The sequence below is a fragment of the Oncorhynchus gorbuscha genome, linkage group LG07, assembly GCF_021184085.1.
Source record: "Oncorhynchus gorbuscha isolate QuinsamMale2020 ecotype Even-year linkage group LG07, OgorEven_v1.0, whole genome shotgun sequence".
NCBI lineage: Eukaryota > Metazoa > Chordata > Actinopteri > Salmoniformes > Salmonidae > Oncorhynchus > Oncorhynchus gorbuscha.
In genome coordinates this window covers 57,347,640-57,366,912 of record NC_060179.1, presented here as the reverse complement: position 1 = coordinate 57,366,912, position 19,273 = coordinate 57,347,640, and the positions used below count along the sequence as shown (strand labels likewise).

The 19,273-nt window shown below is 45.7% G+C and overlaps 1 protein-coding gene across 5 annotated transcripts in view; it reads left to right on the top strand.

The window, feature by feature from the left end:
* The window catches only part of LOC124040085 (transmembrane protein 94-like), a 32,526-nt gene extending 18,050 nt beyond the window's left edge, over nt 1-14,476 (top strand). For 4 of the 5 annotated variants that reach the window (XM_046356889.1, XM_046356885.1, XM_046356886.1 and 1 more), the window contains 18 exons: nt 4,412-4,588; nt 5,021-5,230; nt 5,419-5,728; nt 5,833-6,006; nt 6,178-6,280; nt 7,213-7,421; nt 7,570-7,751; nt 8,332-8,547; nt 8,662-8,761; nt 10,090-10,198; nt 10,398-10,587; nt 10,658-10,735; nt 10,912-10,997; nt 11,090-11,171; nt 11,701-11,959; nt 12,589-12,682; nt 12,828-12,998; nt 13,230-14,476. In XM_046356889.1, coding sequence (XP_046212845.1) covers nt 4,412-4,588; nt 5,021-5,230; nt 5,419-5,728; nt 5,833-6,006; nt 6,178-6,280; nt 7,213-7,421; nt 7,570-7,751; nt 8,332-8,547; nt 8,662-8,761; nt 10,090-10,198; nt 10,398-10,587; nt 10,658-10,735; nt 10,912-10,997; nt 11,090-11,171; nt 11,701-11,959; nt 12,589-12,682; nt 12,828-12,998; nt 13,230-13,302 — 2,823 coding nt within the window. In that variant the 3' untranslated portion in view covers nt 13,303-14,476. The remainder of the gene's footprint in view (nt 1-4,411; nt 4,589-5,020; nt 5,231-5,418; nt 5,729-5,832; nt 6,007-6,177; nt 6,281-7,212; nt 7,422-7,569; nt 7,752-8,331; nt 8,548-8,661; nt 8,762-10,089; nt 10,199-10,397; nt 10,588-10,657; nt 10,736-10,911; nt 10,998-11,089; nt 11,172-11,700; nt 11,960-12,588; nt 12,683-12,827; nt 12,999-13,229) is intronic. The other variant, XM_046356888.1, reaches the window with a different exon arrangement.
* The last annotated feature ends 4,797 nt before the right edge of the window (nt 14,477-19,273 follow it).

The window sequence follows — 19,273 nt, the reverse complement described above, 5'->3', positions numbered from 1 at the left end:
TCTTCCCTGTCCCTGCTGAAGAAAATCAGGCCCAAACCATGATGCTGCCACCACCATGTTTGACAGTGGGGATGGTGTGTTCAGGGTGATGGGCTGTGTTGCTTTTACGCCAAACATAACGTTTTGCATTGTTGCCAAAAAGTTCAATTTTGGTTTCATCTGACCAGAGCACCTTCTTCCACATGTTTGGTGTGTCTCCCAGGTGGCTTGTGGCAAACTTTAAACGACAGTTTTTATGGATATCTTTAAGAAATGGCTTTCTTCTTGCCACTCTTCCATAAAGGCCAGATTAGTGCAATATACAACTGATTGTTGTCCTATGGACAGAGTCTCCTACCTCATCTGTAGATCTCTGCAGTTCATCCAGAGTGATCATGGGCCTCTTGGCTGCATCTCTGATCAGTCTTCTCCTTGTATGAGCTGAAAGTTTAAAGGGACGGCCAGCTGTTGGTAGATTTGCAGTGGTCTGATACTCCTTCCATTTCAATATTATCGCTTGCACAGTGCTCCTTGGGATGTTTAAAGCTTGGGAAATCTTTTTGTATCCAAATCCGGCTTTAAACTTCTTCACAACAGTATCTCGGACCTGCCTGGTGTGTTCCTTGTTCTTCACGATGCTCTCTGCGCTTTTAACGTACCTCTGAGACTATCACAGTGCAGGTGCATTTATACGGAGACTTGATTACACACAGGTGGATTGTATTTATCATCATTAGTCATTTAGGTCAACATTGGATCATTCAGAGATCCTCACTGAACGTCTGGAGAGAGTTTGCTGCACTGAAAGTAAAGGGGCTGAATAATTTTGCATGCCCAATTTTTCTGTTTTTGATTTGTTAAAAAAGTTTGAAATATCCAATAAATGTCGTTCCACTTCATGATTGTGTCCCACTTGTTGTTGAATCTTCATGAAAAAATACAGTTTTATATCTTTATGTTTGAAGCCTGAAATGTGGCAAAAGGTCGCAAAGTTCAAGGGGGCCGAATACTTTCGCAAGGCACTATATATATATATATTGAACCTTTCTTTAACTAGGCAAGTCAGTTAAGAACATATTCTTATTTACAATGACGGCCTCCCCCCGCCTAACCCGAACGACACTGGGCCAATTGTGCGCCGCCCTATGGGACTCCCAATCACGGCAGGTTGTGATACAGCCTTGAATCGAACCAGGATCTATAGTGATGCCACTAGCACAGAGATTCAGTGCCTTAGACTGTTGCACCACTCGGGAGCCCCATCTGAATGCTGTATGCGCACAAATAAGATAAATAATGAATATATTGTACACGTGCCAATTTAATTCTACTAAATTATGCAAATTAACTTACAGAACGATAATTTTGACCAGTCAAATTTATTTACAAAGACACGTATTTCCATCAATGAATAGGCTAAAAAACAGCATTATTTTGCGATGGGATTTTACCTTCTCCCCGACAATTGGCTGGCTGCAATTTTATGTATTGTCTTCTCAACAAAATAAATATTGGCCAAAAGCCGGCTATTTCTGGCTAAGGAAACCCTGATCTTTATGTGCACTAATATCAAACAGGCCCATGGGCTGGGCAGACACTTTCATGACACGAGTCATGAAGATGATGCACTTTACTGTTTGACCAAATCAAGTTTTGAAACATTTGAGTGAGGTGACCATTATAATGAATGTTCAGATCGCACTGATGAGACTAAATAAATAGTTTTACTCGTACAGCCAAGTCAAAAGGTCACAAGATGCTACTAAATGGTCATAGTCTGGAGCTCTGCCCCTTGACATGCTGTAGCTATATTATAATCAAAGTTTTGTCGTAAGTAGTCAAATTCCTTGTGACTGTCTAGTCACGGTAACTAAGCTTCTCCAAATTATTAGCCTAAACGTTTAGTAAAATAAACATTTTGACTCTAGGGGCTGGTGATCAATAATGGTAGGTCACAGTTAGACAATTTAAGATATCCTCATGATCTGTGGAGTCCCGGCTTTTGGTGTGCATCAACGTATTTTGTTTATGCTTCTCAACATTAACTGGAATGTAGGTAGCAGCCATCTTGAAATGAGGTCATCGGCTCGGAGAAGAAGTATTTGATACACTGCCGATTTTTGCAGGTTTTCCCACTTACAAAGCATGTAGAGGTCTGTAATTTTTATCATAGATACACTTCAACTGTGAGAGGCAGAATCTAAAAATCCAGAAAATCACATTGTATGATTTTTAAGTAATTAATTTGCATTTTACGATATGCCAAGGCAGGATACTCTGAACGCAGCCCAATCCAATAATCTGGCAGTGGCTTCTGATTAAATTACATTTTTACAGAACGGCTTGTTGCAATTTCGATGAGGTTCTCTTGTTCAGATATCGGTAAGTGGACTGGAGGCAGGTCATGAAAGGGATAGATAACTCAGGTGCTTCGCTATATCACATTTGACATTGTCCGTAAGCTTGAGTTAATTTGCACACAAAAAAAACATACAATGATGGAAAGACTGTGTGTTGTCCTTGTTAATGTAGACAGAAAAGAGCTCCAACTTCTTAATCAAAGGCTCAATTTTGTCCCGCACATTGAATGTAGTGGTGGAGAGTCCCTGTAATCCTAGATTCAGATCATTCAGGTGAGAAAAAACATCACCCAGATAGGCCAAGTCGTGTGAGAAACTCATCATCATGCAAGCGGTCAGACAAGTGAAAATGATGGTCAGTAAGAACTTTAAGCTAGTCTCTCAATTTAAAAAAAAAAGTTGCTACTTTGCCCCTTGATAACCAGCGCACTTCTTTCTGTATGTTGTAAAAGTGTTACATGGTCGCTGCACATATCATTGCATAGTGTAGAAAATGCATGAGCGTTCACAGGCCTTGCTTTAACAAAGTTAACCATTTTCACTGTAGTGTCCAAAACATCTTTCAAAATGTCAGGCATTCCCTTGGCAGCAAGAGCCTCTCGGTGAAAGCTGCAGTGTACCCAAGTAGCGTCTGGAGCAACTGCTTGCACACGTGTTACTACTCCCCTGTCTCCCTGTCATGGCTTTTGCTCCATCAGTACAGATACCAAAACATCTTGACCACCAAAGTCCATTGGATGTCACAAAGCTGTCCAGTACTTTAAAAATATACTCTCCTGTTGTCCTGGTTTCCAGTGGTTTGCAGAAGAGGATGTCTTCCTTAATTGACCCCCATAAACGTAATGGATATCAGGAGCTGTGCCCGGCTGCCACGTCTGTTGACTCATCCAGCTGTACCGCATAGAATTCACTGGCTTGTAGGCTAAGCAGTAATTGTTTCAAAACATCTCCTGCCACGTCACTGATGCGTCGTGAAATAGTGTTGTTTGATGAAGTCATTGTCTGTATAGTTTTTTGGACCTTTTGCCCAGCATCGTCCCAGCTATATCCGCGGCAGCAGGAAGAATTAAGTCCTCCACAATAGTATGGGTCTTGCTTGTCTTAGCCACTCGGTAGCACATTTTTTTTGTCTATTTTAAAATAACATCAAATTGATCAGAAATACAGTGTAGACATGGTTAATGTGGTAAATTACTATTGTAGTTGGAAACAGCAGATTTAAAAAATATATATGTAATAGTAATTATGGAATATCTACATAGGCGTACATAGGCCAATTATCAGCAACCATCACTCATATGTTCCAATGGCACTTTGTGTTAGCTAATTGTTCATTAGAAAACCATTTTGCAATTATGTTAACACAGCTGAAAACTGTTGTCCTGAATAAAGAAGCAATAAAAATGGCCATCTTTAGACTAGTTGAGTATCTGGAGCATCAGCATTTGTGTGTTCGAAGACCGGCTCAAAATGTCCAGAAACAAAGAACTTTCTTCTGAAACTCGTAAGTCTGTTCTTGTTCTGAGAAATGAAGGCTATTCCATGCGAGAAATTGCCAAGAAACTGAACATCTGGTACAATGCTATGTACTACTCCCTTCACAGAACAGCGCAAACTGGCCCTAACCAGAATAGAAAGAGGAGTTAGAGGCCCCGGTGCACAACTGAGCAAGATGACAAGTACATTAGTGTCTAGTTTGAGAAACAGACCGTCTCAAAAGTTCTCACCTGGCAGCTTCATTAAATAGTACCCGCAATACACCAGTCTCAACGTCAACAGTGAAGAGGCGACTCTGGGATGCTGGCCTTCTAGGCAGAGTTGCAAAGAAAAAGCCATCTCTCAGACTGGCCAATAAGAAGAAAAGATTAAGATGTGCAAAAGAGCACAGACACTGGACAGAGGAACCCTGCCTAGAAGGCCAGCATCCCGGAGTCGCCGCTTTACTATTGACATTGAGACGGGTGTTTTACGGGTACTATTTAATGAAGCTGCCAGTTGAGGACTGTTATCTGTTATCGTCCTGTCAATTGCCACTGCATTGCAGGGTATAACTCTTCTCTCTCTCTCGCCAGGTGTTGTGTTGTGTGGACAAACAGGGTGTATTATCCTGGCCTAACCCCAGTCCAGAGACCGTGTTGTTCTTCAGTGGTCGCGTGGAGCCGCCTCACAACGACAGTCAGCAAGACCTGCGAGACGACCTGTCTGTCAACTCCTTCTGCCGCATGGAGACCGACGATGACCGTGACGAGGTGCGTGTTTGTGTTTTGAGTAGACAAGAAGGTGTATATTTGGGGTGGTGGGGGGTATACGTCTGTAGATTGCTACTTTTTCACCAATTGCTCTTAATCTTCTCCTGTTCTTGCCCACTAAAATCAGATGTATCGTTCGGTTACCTATAAGGGCTCTTATTGTCTACGAGTTCCTGTAAGTGACATTTTAAACCTGTAGTACTAGAATATAGAACATCAATGATAGAATTGCTCTCTTTTTTAGTACCTAGTTTCCATTGTCTTCCGTCAGATGGAGTCGTTCTAACGCGACACGACCGTCGCGTTATCTGACGTGAGACCATGATCTAGTTCCTTTAAGCATCTGAGGTAGTGACTGAGACACGTTTTGACAGTTGATAGAATCTTTTCAGTGATTGAAAGTCTGATTTGGCTGGTCGTCCTATCTGTCAGACCCAGGAGGGGGAGGCTCTGCTGTGTATGCCAGTGATGGATGGGATGGGGGGCGGGCATGAGCCCAGTGAGACTTCACATGACACCGGCCGTTCCGAAGACACAGTTCAGCCTCGGCGGCAGGCGCAGGAGACACGCACCAAACACCCCTCAGGATCTAATGTCAGCTTCAGCCACAACACCGAGGGAGGGGAACAGGGCCCTGAACAGGTAAGGCGTGCGTTCACACACACACACACACACACACACACACACACACACACACACACACACACACACACACACACACACACACACACACACACACAATATATCAATCTCTTGTCATCACTATCTTACTGCACAGCATTCATTCCCCTCTTTTTTCCCCTGTCTCTCTCTCGCCACCCCTCTCTCAGGACATGGTGGGTTGCTGTGACAACGACGCGGAGGACTACGTGTGTGACTACCACCTGGAGATGCTGAGTCTGTCTCAGGACCAGCAGAACCCGGTGAGTATCCAGTTCGACGAGCAGGGCTGGCAGTGCCACCTGCCCAGCCTCAAGCCCCTGGGCCTCAACATCCTGCTCAACCTGTGCAACGCCAGCGTCACCCAGCAGCTCTGTCGCTTCTCCGACCACCTCAGTAACCTGGCGCTGCAGGAAAGCCACGGGGCCGTGCTGCCCGTCCACGTGCCCTGGGGACTGTGTGAGCTGTCCAGGCTTATAGGTGAGGAGAAGGAAGGGAAGAGATGCACACGTACGCACGCATGCATACACACACACACACTGACCCCTTCTATTCCACTCTTTTTCTTCTCGTGTGTTTCTCAGGGTTCACTCCCGGGGCGAGGGAGCTGTTCAAACAGGAGAACCACCTAGCTCTGTACCAGCTGCCTTGTGGGGAGAAGGCCAAGGAGTCTGTCCCTCGACGCCTACACAACTTCACCAAGAGACAACCTCCCATCAGCCACCTCATCTCCCTCTTCATCAGAGACTCCTCTTCCAGTGAGAATAGCTAGCGTTTTCTTTCTCTATAGCTCTTCCCTCTCGCTCCCTTTCACTCCATCTCTCTGGTTTCACACTCGCTCTCTGTCTCTTACCCTATTTTTTTAGCCTTGACCTCTTTCTTGGAATTGTTTTGTTGCACCTCTGTGACCCCTGACCTCTCACCCCTAGATAACGTCCAGATGTTGTCTCACGGCTCAGCTGACCTCATCCTGGAGGCCTGCACTGACGTCTGGGACGGATCTGACATCTATCCCCTCTCTGGCTCCGACAGGTCAGAGCAGCCTGATGACAACCTTATAGCAGCCTGATGACAACCTTATAGCAACCTGATGACAACCTTATAGCAGCCTGATGACAACCTTATAGCAGCCTGATGACAACCTTATAGCAGCCTGATGACAACCTTATAGCAGCCTGATGACAACCTTATAGCAGCCTGATGACAACCTTATAGCAGCCTGATGACAACAAGCCCTTATAGCAGCCTGATGACAACCTTATAGCAGCCTGATGACAACCTTATAGCAGCCTGATGACAACCTTATAGCAGCCTGATGACAACCTTATAGCAGCCTGATGACAACCTTATAGCAGCCTGATGACAACCTTATAGCAGCCTGATGACAACCTTATTGTCATCAGGCTGTAGTCTTATCGCAGCCTTATGTAGTCTTATCGCAGCCTTATGTAGTCTTATCGCAGCCTTATGTAGTCTTATCGCAGCCTTATGTAGTCTTATCGCAGCCTTATGTAGTCTTATCGCAGCCTTATGTAGTCTTATCGCAGCCTTATGTAGTCTTATCGCAGCCTTATGTAGTCTTATCGCAGCCTTATGTAGTCTTATCGCAGCCTTATGTAGTCTTATCGCAGCCTTATGTAGTCTTATCGCAGCCTTATGTAGTCTTATCGCAGCCTTATGTAGTCTTATCGCAGCCTTATGTAGTGTTATCGCAGCCTTATGAAGTCTTATCGCAGCCTTATGTAGTCTTATCGCAGCCTTATGTAGTCTTATTGCAGCCTTATAATAACCTAATGAGCAGACCCGGCACTAGGATAACGTGGCTAAGGGGGCTGTTGAAATCAGTGAGGGGGCACAATTTTGGGGGGTTCTTGCATTGGAATTATATAGAATTCTGCTTATACCACAATAAACATAAAGGCCTTCATGCATTATTCACTCTTTATATGGCTACCCCCCTACAGGAAGAAAGTTCTGGACTTCTACCAGCGTGCCTGTCTGTCGGGCTACTGCTCTGCCTTTGCCTACAAGCCCATGCAGGTGTCCCTGTCCAACCAGCTCAATGGGAAATGTGTGGAGCTAGCCCCCGGACCCAACCTCTTCTCTGGGGTAGAACTGCCCTCCACCACCCCTATCAAATACGACTCCCACAGGAACTCCTGGAGCTCTGATGGTAAGGGACGAGGGGAGAGGGTGGGAAGAGAGAATGATGCAGCTACACTCACAATGTGTTTTGTGTTGTACCTTAGTGTGACTTTTGCTTTTATTTTCATATTTTGTCCCCCTCCTTTCTCTCTCTCTCCCCTGACATCTCTCCATAGAGGGTATAGGAGAAGGTGTGGAGAAGGATGACTGTGTTCAGGCTCTGAGTGGTCAGATCTTCATGGGAATGGTGTCCTCCCAGTTCCAGGCTCGTCTGGACACCGTCAGGCTCATAGACGCTCTGGTCACCGCCTGCATACGCTTCGTCTACTTCTCCATGGAAGACGAACTACGCAGCAAGGTCGGTGTGTTTTCTGAGATGTTTGTGGTGGTGACGATGTGGTGCAGTATGGTGTGTTTTCTGAGATGTTTGTGGTGGTGACGATGTGGTGCAGTATGGTGTGTTTGCTGAGATGTTTGTGGTGGTGACGATGTGGTGCAGTATGGTGTGTTTTCTGAGATGTTTGTGGTGGTGACGATGTGGTGCAGTATGGTGTGTTTTCTGAGATGTTTGTGGTGGTGACGATGTAGTGCAGTATGGTGTGTTTTCTGAGATGTTTGTGGTGGTGACGATGTGGTGCAGTATGGTGTGTTTTCTGAGATGTTTGTGGTGGTGACGATGTGGTGCAGTATGGTGTGTTTTCTGAGATGTTTGTGACGGTAAAGCTGACGACAGTGGTGAATATGGTGTGTTTTCTGAGATGTTTGTGACGGTAAAGCTGACGACAGTGGTGAATATGGTGTGTTTTCTGAGATGTTTGTGACGGTAAAGCTGACGACAGTGGTGAGTATGGTGTGTTTTCTGAGATGTTTGTGACGGTAAAGCTGACGACAGTGGTGACAATCTGCCTGTCTGTCTGTTTCTCCTGTGTATGTGTAAGGTGTTTGCAGAGAAGATGGGCCTGGAGACAGGGTGGAACTGTCACATCTCTCTGACCCCAAACAGGGACAGTCCCTGTGACGGTGCCCCCAACAGCCCAGGCCAGGACTCCCTACATGATGACCTGCACCAAGACTCCCGAGATGAGGCAGAGGGGCCGTTGTTACCAGAGGAGGAGACTGCTGATGTTCCCAGCTTCCTGGAGGACTGCAACAGAGTACAGGACAAATACTGTTTGTCTTTCCTTCTCTTTTAATTTCTTCTCGTTTTCTCTTCTCAACTGTGACTTACACCTGTTTCTTGCTAACCCTTCTCTCCCCCCCCCTCCCAGGCGAAGCTACCTCGTGGTATCCACCAGGTTCGTCCTCACCTGAAGAACATTGACAACGTGCCTCTGCTGGTGCCTCTCTTCACCGACTGTACCCCAGAGAGTGAGTCAGAACATATTACAGTTCACTTCACGTACATGAATCAACCTTTTCTGCTCTAGACTATGCTTAGTATTTGGTACAAAGACATTACTATGTTTTTAATATACAAATCAATTGATCGTGGTATTTGAGTTTATTTTATCTCAAGATTTGCAATGTAGCTATGCTTGTTACAGCTACACTGAACAAAAATATGCATGTAAAGTGTTGGTTCCATATTTCATGAGCTGAAAAAAAAGATCCCTGACATTTTCCATAAGCACTAAAAGCCTATTTCTCTGAATGTTTTTGCACAAATGTGTTTACATCTCTGTGAGTGAGCATGTCTCCTTTGCCGAGGTAATCCATCCACCTGACAGGCGGGGCATATCAAGAAGCTGATTAAACTGCATGATCATTACACGGGTGCACCTTGTTGCTGGGGACAATAAAAGGTCACTCTAAAATATGCAGCTTTGTCACACAATGCCACAGATGTCTCAGGTTTTGAGGGAGTGTGCTATTGGCATGCTGACTGCAGTAATGTCCACCAGAGCTGTTGCCTGAGAATTTTATGTTAATTTATCTACCATAAGCCGCCTCAACATTGTTTTAGAGACTTTGGCAATACGTCCAACCGGCCTCACATCCGCAGACCACGTTTATGACACGTTTATGGGCGAGTGGATTGCTGATGTCAACGTTGTGAACAGAGTGCCCCATGGTGGGATTATGTTATGGCAGGCGAACACAATTGCATTTTACTGATGGCAATTTGAATGCACAGAGATACCGTGATGAGATCCTGAGGCCCATTGTCGAGCCATTCATCCACCACCATCACCTCATGTCTCAGCATGATAATGCACAACCATGTCACAAGGATCTGAACACAACTCCAGGTAGCTGAAAATGTCCCAGTTCTTCCATAGTCTGCATGCTCACCAGACATGTCACCCATTGAGCATGTTTGGGATACTCTGGATTGAAGTGTACGACCGCTTTCCAGTTCCCGCCAATATCCAGCAACTTGGCACAGCCCTTGAAGAGGAGTGGGGTTAATTCAACAGGCCACAATCAACAGGCTGATCAACTCAATGCGAAGGATGAGGCAAATGGCGGTCAAACGAAATTTTGACTGGTTTTCTGATCCACGACCCTACCTTCTGTATTCCCAGTAATGTGAAATCCATAGATCAGGGCCTAATGAATTTATTTCAGTTGACTGATTCCCGTATTTGAACTGGAATCAGTCAACTGTAAAATCTTAGAAATTGTTGGGTTCATATTTTTGCTCATTGTACGTGTGTGAGATTGTTCTGAATCTTTTTTTTTGTGTGTGTGTGTAGCTATGTGTGAGATGATAAAGATCATGCAGGAGAACAGAGAGGTGACGTGCTGCCTGGGGAGCTCTGCCAACTTCCGCAACAGCTGCCTCTTCCTACAGAGCGACCTCAGGTACACGTGAAACAAACGCATGTCACAAACATGGCAGCTGTTGCCTAGTTAATTTATAAATAGTCTAAGATGTGCGTCCATACATTCACTTACAACCTGATAACACAACTGCTCCAGGCCTTAATGAAATGATGAAGTCACAATACCGTTCCTCATAAATAAAGCTGAATAACAACAAAACCTCTTGTCCTTCCCCCAGCATCGCCCTGGACCCCCTGTACCCGTCGCGGTGTTCGTGGGAGACGTTCGGCTACGCGACAGGAGCAGGCCTGAACGGGGAGGTGGAGGGTCTGTCTCCCCTCAGTCTCTCTGGTCAACTCAACACCCTGGCCTGTTCTGTCACCTTCCACCAGGGGGAGTCGGTCAGCATGGTCAAACTCATAGAACAGGTGAGACACATACATGTGCACGCACACAGAGATAAAATATATTTATTTTACGTGTATGATTCCCTTCAAGGCGCGTCACACTACGTACGGCATCCGCAAAAGCTTCCTGTTCCTATTGCAGTGTCAGCTGACCCTGGTCCTCATCCAGGTGAGAGGGAGAGAACTGTCCTGAGCCTCGCATTCTTGAAATACTAATGCTCTTTTTATCACCCCAGTTTCTCATACCAGCCTATTTATTTTTTTCTATCATAAAAGAGCTGAGGATGCAACAGTTTGAGCTGAATATTTTCTGAAAGTATTGTTTGTTTCCCTGGCGTTGTGTAGTTTCTGGCCTGCCTCGCCCAGCTCCCACCTCCCATGAACATCACTGATATCCTCTGGCTGTCCTGCTTCAGCTGTCCACTGCTCAGGTATCACTGCTACTAACCATATGGGTTTCAAACTCAAATGTTATATAGTCGAACAGCATTCCACATGATAACTATGGGTGTTGTGTTGGCAGTGTGTCGTTCTTAGGAAAGCCACCAGAAAGTTCTGTGATGAACGTGGCCACGGGGAAGAACCAAGATGCCATCCCCAGAAAGGTACGTGCTGTAGTTTACCCACATCGGCCCAGTTTTACTTTACACGTATTACTGTACACTAGACCAGGGCTGTTCCTGGAGAGTTACCGTCCTGTAGGTTTTCGCTCTGACCCTGTTCCTGGAGAGTTACCGTCCTGTAGGTTTTCACTCTGACCCTGTTCCTGGAGAGCTACCGTCCTGTAGGTTTTCGCTCTGACCCTGTTCCTGGAGAGCTACCGTCCTGTAGGTTTTCACTCTGACCCTGTTCCTGGAGATCTACCGTCCTGTAGGTTTTCACTCTGACCCTGTTCCTGGAGAGCTACTGTCCTGTAGATTTTAACTCTGACCCTGTTCCTGGAGAGTTAACGTCCTGTAGATTTTCACTCTGACCCTGTCAGTTTATATTCATTTTCATGATTGGCCAACTCCAAATATGCTCCCTTCACCTCTTCTCGTTCTGAATCAGATGTGTGTTATCTATCTTAATCATGACATGTGTACCATGGCATTCCTTTTAACCTTTAGATTTGTGTATATCTACTTCCTGCAGACGCAGAACTACTTCCTGGGTTGTTTCCTTTTGAGGTTTGGCCTGACTGTGTGTGCCTACCTCCTGGGCTTTGGCTTCACGCTGCACGAGGTCTGCCTGAGGGCCAACAACCTGACCATGGCAGAGAACACCACCATCAGCTGTAGTGATATCCTCAGGGTCAGTTCGGCTCAGGACGCTCCCCATTGGTTCAGGGAGCTGTCCAACGGCCTGCTGCTCACTCAGAAAGTCATGGCTGGATTCCTGGCCCTGCACACAGGTAGGAGGAGCTTTCTTTTTTGGGGGGTGGGGGGTATTCAATTGTTAGTAGTTACTATCTTGTCTCATCACGACAACTCCCGTACGGGCTCGGGAGAGATGAAGGTCGAAAGCCATGTGTCCCCCGAAACACAACCCAACCAAGCCGCACTGCTTCTTAACACAGCGTGGATCCAACCCGGAAGCCGACCGCACCAATGTGTCGCAGGAAACACTGTGCACCTGGCGACCTGGTTAGCATGTACTGCGCCCGGCCCACCACAGGAGTCGCTAGTGCGCGATGAGACAAGGAAATCCCTACCAGCCAAACCCTCCCTAACCTGGACGACGCTAGGCCAATTGTGCATCGCCCCATGAACCTCCCGGTCACGGCCGGCTGCGACAGAGCCTGGGCTCGAACACAGAGTCTCTGGTGGCACAGCCTTAGACCACTGCGCCACCCGGGAGGCAGGAGGAGCTTTCTGTGTCACTCTCACCCCTGCATCTATCAAGTCCGGTTGTATCCCAAATAGCACCTTATTTCCTATATAGTGCACTACTTTTGACCAGGGCCCTATATAGAGAGCCAAGATTCATGTCTTTATCTTTACGTTTGATTTTCTTTCCATTTCTCTCGCCCTCCTTTCCCAGTGGTCATCTCTCTGAGCTATGTCCATCGCTCTCAGCCGCTGTGGAAGAAGAACCCCTTCAGCAACACCTGGTGGTGCCTCACTGTCCCCGTTGTGTAAGTGTGTGTGCGCGTGTAGCCTAACTGTTTCTGACAAGTATTAAAAGGCAGCTGCAATAGAGAAGTTTCATCTTTTTTTGGCATCAACTGATACTCTTTTCTCACTCTTTCGGTCTCCCCCGCCCTTCCTCCCCACCTCCAGTCTGCTGGGTCAGTTGGTGCAGGCCACTGTGGACTACCAGCTGTGGCAGGACCGGTTGGCACATTTGACCTTTGACCTGAAGGACATCCCCATGCTGGCCTGGCTACTTGTCTCCCTGTCCTCCCTGGTGGTGGTGCTGCTCAATGAGGCTGTCAAACTACACGAGATACGGTAAGATGGAGGAGGGTGAGGGGAGGAGAGGGGTAGGAAGGGGAAAGGATGAGTCTATTTTTTTAAATTTAGCCTTTATTTAACTATGCAAGTAGAGTAGGAGTGGTATGATAGGAGGGAGAGAAAGGCAGAATATTGCGGATGACCGAATGGTTGAGAGAAGAGGATTAGAGAAGGGATAGTCATGTGGGGCGAAAAACTGTTCTTATATGTTGATCCTTCTGTCTGCAGGGTGAGGGTTCGCTACCAGAAGAGACAGAAGCTACAGTTTGAGACCAAACTAGGGATGAACTCTCCCTTCTGATTGGCTCAGACAATGAACAGAGGGGCGTGGCAATACATGCCACCAATCAGCCCTCGAAGTTGGTTCTAACTGCTGACACTGGGTCAGATCGTTTCTCATCCCTCTTGTTTGTTAGGATTGGAGAAAGGGTAACATGATCCTAGATCTGTGGTTGAGGGGAACTTCTACCTCAAGCTCATAATCGCACTCCTCCTCAGTGCCCATTGACCTAAACCCAGGAGCACTCAACCCACCTCAGCCCGAAAGCACTGGCTCCTAGCAGGTAGCGCTAACCTCAACCAAACTGCTACACATGCTGGGTGGTTTATCACTGCGATAATCCAATCTTTTTTTGGGGTGGGGGGGATCCTTGTTTAAATTGTATTATGGTATAATTGTTTTGTTTTTTATAAAAGAAAGATCCCTAAAGCATTTTTATTTTTTACTTTTAAAAGAAAGGCAAACAAAAACGGAAGTATTTATAATATTGTGGAACGTTATTGAAGGCCTGGGGAATGATTTACTGTAGTTCCTGCTTAGGGATGGGGGGTACGCTCTCCCACGGTCACTGTTCTATGATATTGTCTCTCACTGTATCACATAGGGGTTATCACACTTCAGCATGTTCCTCCTTTCTTTTGCCCCAATACCAGATGGGGTTTCCCCCAGGATTTTTTTCAGCAGCGGTGGCTTAGTAAACGTGGGGGGCTAGTTGGCGTGGCCAATGGTGTGGATTTAGAGGCCCTCCTCTTGGCCGCAGAGGCAACATTTTGCGGTTTTAATGCAAATGTCCTGCAATTTTTGCCATGCGGCGGAGAGAACATTTTACAGTTTTAAAGATAATTTCCTATGGCTCATGCCATGTTCTTACGCTATCTGAGTGACTCAGATAACTATAACAAAATCAAAGCCATGACATTTTGGGAATTTTATATTCTAGTTTTATTTTGGTGATTGTTAGTCCTCAAAGATGATCCAAGTAAAAACAAATATTGCTCCTTTATCTTTTCTACATACATTATATATGGTTTTAATCGTTTAAGTTTACACTGACAATATTTTATCATCCCAAAAAGGATGATACACTACCGTTCAAAAGTTTGGGGTCACTTAGAAATGTCCTTGTTTTTGAAAGAAAAGCAAAAAAACATTGTCCATTTAAAAAAACATCAAATTGATCAGAAATACAGTGTAGACATTGTTAATGTTGTAAATGACCAGTGTAGCTGGAAACGGCAATTTTTTAAAATGGAATATCTACATAGGCGTACAGAGGCCCATTATCAACAACCATCACTCCTGTGTTCCAATGTCACGTTGTGTTAGCTAATCCAAGTTTATCATTTTAAAAAGCGAATTGATCATTAGAAAAACCTTTTGCAATTATGTTAGCACAGCTGAAAACTGTTGTCTGAAAAAAGAAGCAGTAAAACTGGCCTTCCTTTGACTAGTTGAGTATCTGGAGCATCAGCATTTGTGGGTTCGATTACAGGCTCAAAATGGCCAGAAACAAATACCTTTCTTCTGAAACTCGTCATCTATTCTTGTAATGAGAAATGAAGGCTATTCCATGCGCGAAATTGCCAAGACACTGAAGATCTGGTACAACTCTGTGTACTACTCCCTTCACAGAACAGCGCAAACTGGCCCTAACCAGAATAGAAAGAGTTTGAGGCCCTGGTGCACAACTGAGCAAGATGACAAGTACATTAGTGTCTAGTTTGAGAAACAGGTGCCTCACAAGTCCTCAACTGGCAGCTTCATTAAATAGTACCCGCAAAACACCAGTTTCAACGTCAACAGTGAAGAGGCGACTCTGGGATGCTGGCCTTCTAGGCAGAGTTGCAAAGAAAAATCCATATCTCAGACTGGCCAATAAGAAGAAAGGATTAAGATGGGCAAAAGAACACAGACACTGGACAGAGGAACTCAGAATCACTTCTTCACTGTTGACATTGAGACTGGTGTTTTGCGGGTACTATTTAATGAAGCTGCCAGTTAAGGACTTGTGAGGCATCTGTTTCTCAAACTAGACACTAATGTACTTGTCATCTTGCTAACTTGTGCACCGGGGCCTCCCACTCTTTCAATTCTGGTTAGAGCCAGTTTATGCGGTTCAGTGAAGGGAGTAGTACACAGAGTTGTACCAGATCTTCAGTTTCTTGGCAATTTCACGCATGGAATAGCTTTCATTTCTCATTACAAGAATAGACTGACGAGTTTCAGAAGAAAGTTAGTTTCTGGCCATTTTGAGCCTGTCATCGAACCCACAAATGCTGATGCTCCGGGTACTCAACTAGTCTAAAGGCCAGTTTTATTGCTTCTTTAATCAGACAACAGTTTTCAGCTGTGCTAACATAATTGCAAAAGGGTTTTCTAATGATCAATTAGCCTTTTAAAATTATGAACTTGGATTAGCTAACACAACGTGCCATTGGAACACAGGATTGATGGTTGCTGATAGTGGGCCTCTGTACGCCTATGTAGATATTCCATTAACAAAATCAACTGTTTCCAGCTACAATAGTCATTTACAGTATTAACAATGTCTGCACTGTTTTTTTTTATCAATTTGATGTTATTTTAATGGACAAAAAAATGAGCTTTTCTTTTAAAAACAAGGACATTTCTAAGTGACACCAAACTTTTGAACGGTAGTGTATATGAAAAGAAAATGCATATAGGGGAAACACTGCCCGAGGAGAGTATCCCAATAGCAGACTAGAAAAACACCTACCATCAGGTGATGTCTGGAGGAAATTGGATTCAAGTCAATATGGGGAACCTAGGGAAACGCACTAAGCATTTCTCAGCAAGCGATCTCAAGGCTACTCTCTATAACCCAGCCTTTTAGCCAGATAATGAACATGGCATTTTCTAAACCAGAATGTAAGAGAATATATTTAGTTTTTTCTTTGTTTTTTCCCCCATTTCCTTTCTAACAAATATTTTCTTTGTTTCACACACATGCTCCGACTCCCGAGCTAAGCCAAGGGCAATCCTCCTGCTGTAATGCAATAAAGAATATATATTAATATAATTTACTTTGAAAAAGTACAACTGTATTAGTCTTGTTTAGGTCAGTTGTATTTGAATGTGCTAGCATGCCACTTTGAAACTCATGTACTGTAGGATGGTTTTGTTATTTTATAATCATCATAGACTGGTTTGATCCCTGTGTACATTCTTCCATCCTATTCTTCCCACCAGAGTACTGTAGTAAAGAGGGGACTGTCTTCAACTGTAGCTAACAAGGTTTCGTCTGTGGTGTTCTCGGTTACAATACCTTCTAGAGCGTTCCAGGGTATTCCTTTTTACTAGCCTGGGTGCATGTTTCTGCGTTCGACATCAACAATGCACACGCTTACTACGTCCAGGATTCAATCAGATCACGCTTGTAGACAATGCTGCTTTCAAAGGCAATTTTACTGGGTTCGTGGAGATCGCATTTAAGGTAAACGCTGCGGATGTCGGCTCAATTGGAAATGGCTCAATTGGAAATGACCAATGTCAAGCGCGCTCACGCACCGATTCGTGTTGAATCCCGGCCTAAAAGCAGAAAGACTCACCCACCGGGCTACCTGTCTGTGTTGGGTGATCAAATCAGTAGATCCATTTGAACTTTTTTTATCCCTGATATACGACTTTCGCTGTGTCTGAAATGGCACCCTTTGTACTACTTTCGACCTTGGCCCCATAATGTTCTGGTCAAAAGTAGGGCACTATAGAGAATAGGGTGCCATTTGGGAAGCAGATTGTCATGAGTTGCCATTGCCCATGCAGCTTTTCAGTTTTTATTTCTTTCTATCCTGTGTATTTCTACATTGTATTTATTTATTTATTGATGCTTTTGTTATAGCTGATGTATGTATCATGTGCTGTCAGACAAACTGTCATGCTGCACAAACCGGCCTTTTCCATCGTGCTTTCTGCTTCTGGTGAATTACCTCTTCAGGGCCAGGAGTTTTTTCTGACCATGTCATCTGATCGTGAGACCCAGAGTTGTTCCCTGGTTGGCTCACGGGGTCAGGAAAACCTTGCGTCCCAAGTCATACTGTATATATAAATGGATGTATTTTATCATGTGTGCGCCACACCCGCTCTCTCTATTTTGATTGTTGGCTACAATGAAGGTCAAATCCTAAGTTGACTAGGAGTCTGTTCTGGGCCTAAGAGAGCACAAAAACATGGTGCCTAGGATTAACACCTCGACTCAGGGCGCTCGCACACTTGTGCCCTTCATAGGCTCTCTTTGATTGGAGTGTACCACAGGAGGTTGGTGGCACCTTAATTGGGGGAGGTCGGGCTCATGGTAATGGATTGTGCAGAATTGGTGGAATGGTATCAAATATGGTTTCCATGTGTTTGATTCCATTTACACCATTCTGGCCATTATTATGAGCCGTCCTCGCCTCAGCAGCCTCCACTGGTGTGTAGGTAGGTACTTTTTAAGTACATTATTTCATAGGGTAGTTAGTAGTTACATAAGCTGATAAGAGATGTGTGTGAGGAAGATATAATGTAAAAACACTGATCTAATATGTATCCTAGATAGGGTAGTCTGGTAACCGAGTTTGTCTTGTTTTTTTGCTCAGAGACCACTTGAACTAAGCCAGTCATTTTTTATAAATAGTAAACTTACATCTGACTCCTAATCATTCATACCAGGGCAGTTAACTGTTAACTCTTGTATACATGCTAGCCGCTAATTGTATCCTATCAGGTCCAGATGGGGAATCCCGGGCTGCGGTTGGATCAGCCGATGGTGTTGGGCCTGGGACTGGAGCGTAGTTGGCCGGTGGGTCCAGGACAGGGCCAGACGCTGTGCCGAGGTCAGGGCTAGTTCTTGACTGCAGTTGATGCTGGAACCAGAACAGGATCAGGGTCAGCTGACTGCAGGTCCAGAGTACATGGTGCTGGATGGTGACGCCAACTGGGACTCTTGTTGGGGAGTCTTCGTGGCCGTCAGGTCCAGACCGAGCAGTTCTGCAAGGGCAGCAGGTAGTGTAGGGACCAGCACCGGAGTTGAGTCCGGTTATGGCTGCCCAGGAGTGACAGTAACTGGAGTGTTGGCTAGGGTGCTGGCTCAGGCAACAGTAGCTGCATGTCTGGCTGGTTGTCTGCAGGTTGGAGCTCTGACGCTTGCTGGACTGGCTGCAGCCCTGGCAATGGCTTCACTGGCTCAGGTGCTGCTTGTGGTGGCGCCTCCTGGGGTGCAGGTTGGGTGCGGAGCTGGCTTCTGGATGTGCTCAGGTTCCGATGGTGACAGTTTGACTGTCCGAGTACCTAGCTTGGGAGCACTGGCTGGAGCACTTGTGACACTGGAGACCGCTGGACGTGCTGGAGTCCTGGTGGTAGTCATGGCCGAGGAACTGGCGAGGGCACTGGCTAGAGAACCTCCTGGTGCACTAGTGACCACCGGACATGCTGGAGTCCAGGTGGTGGCAGAACTGGCTGGTGTGCCGGTGACCACTCTACATGAGTGAGGGGGTGGCTGGACCGGTGGCCATGGCACCCAAGCCATTTGAGGCTGTTGCCCTGTCCTGAGCTCAGGATGCGGTTGGTCGATCCATCGGTGCTCAGGGGCTTTAAAAAAATAAAATGTAACCTTTATTTAACTAGGCAAGTCAGTTTAGAACAAAATCTTATTCACAATGACTGCCTACCGGGGAACTGCTTTGCTTGAAGTGCAGACTTTTGGGTGCTGCCAGTATCCAGGCGGAGGTCTTGGAGCTAGTGGCTGATGGACGGGCAGGACTCAGGACCAGCGCTGCGGGTGCTCTATGCCCACATAGTGCCTTGAGTTTGTCCTGATGTTACCATGCCACCCCTCGCATCTACCTCCCGCAGTTTCTTGATGACAGCATCTGTGATACGCTGGAGCCTCTTCCTTTTTCACTGGAGTCTCCGGAGTTCCCGGTCCTCCTCTTCTTGCCGGTGTGTGTGCCTCGTCCTGGGCATGGTATGCATCATGAACTGCATCCCTTCACTA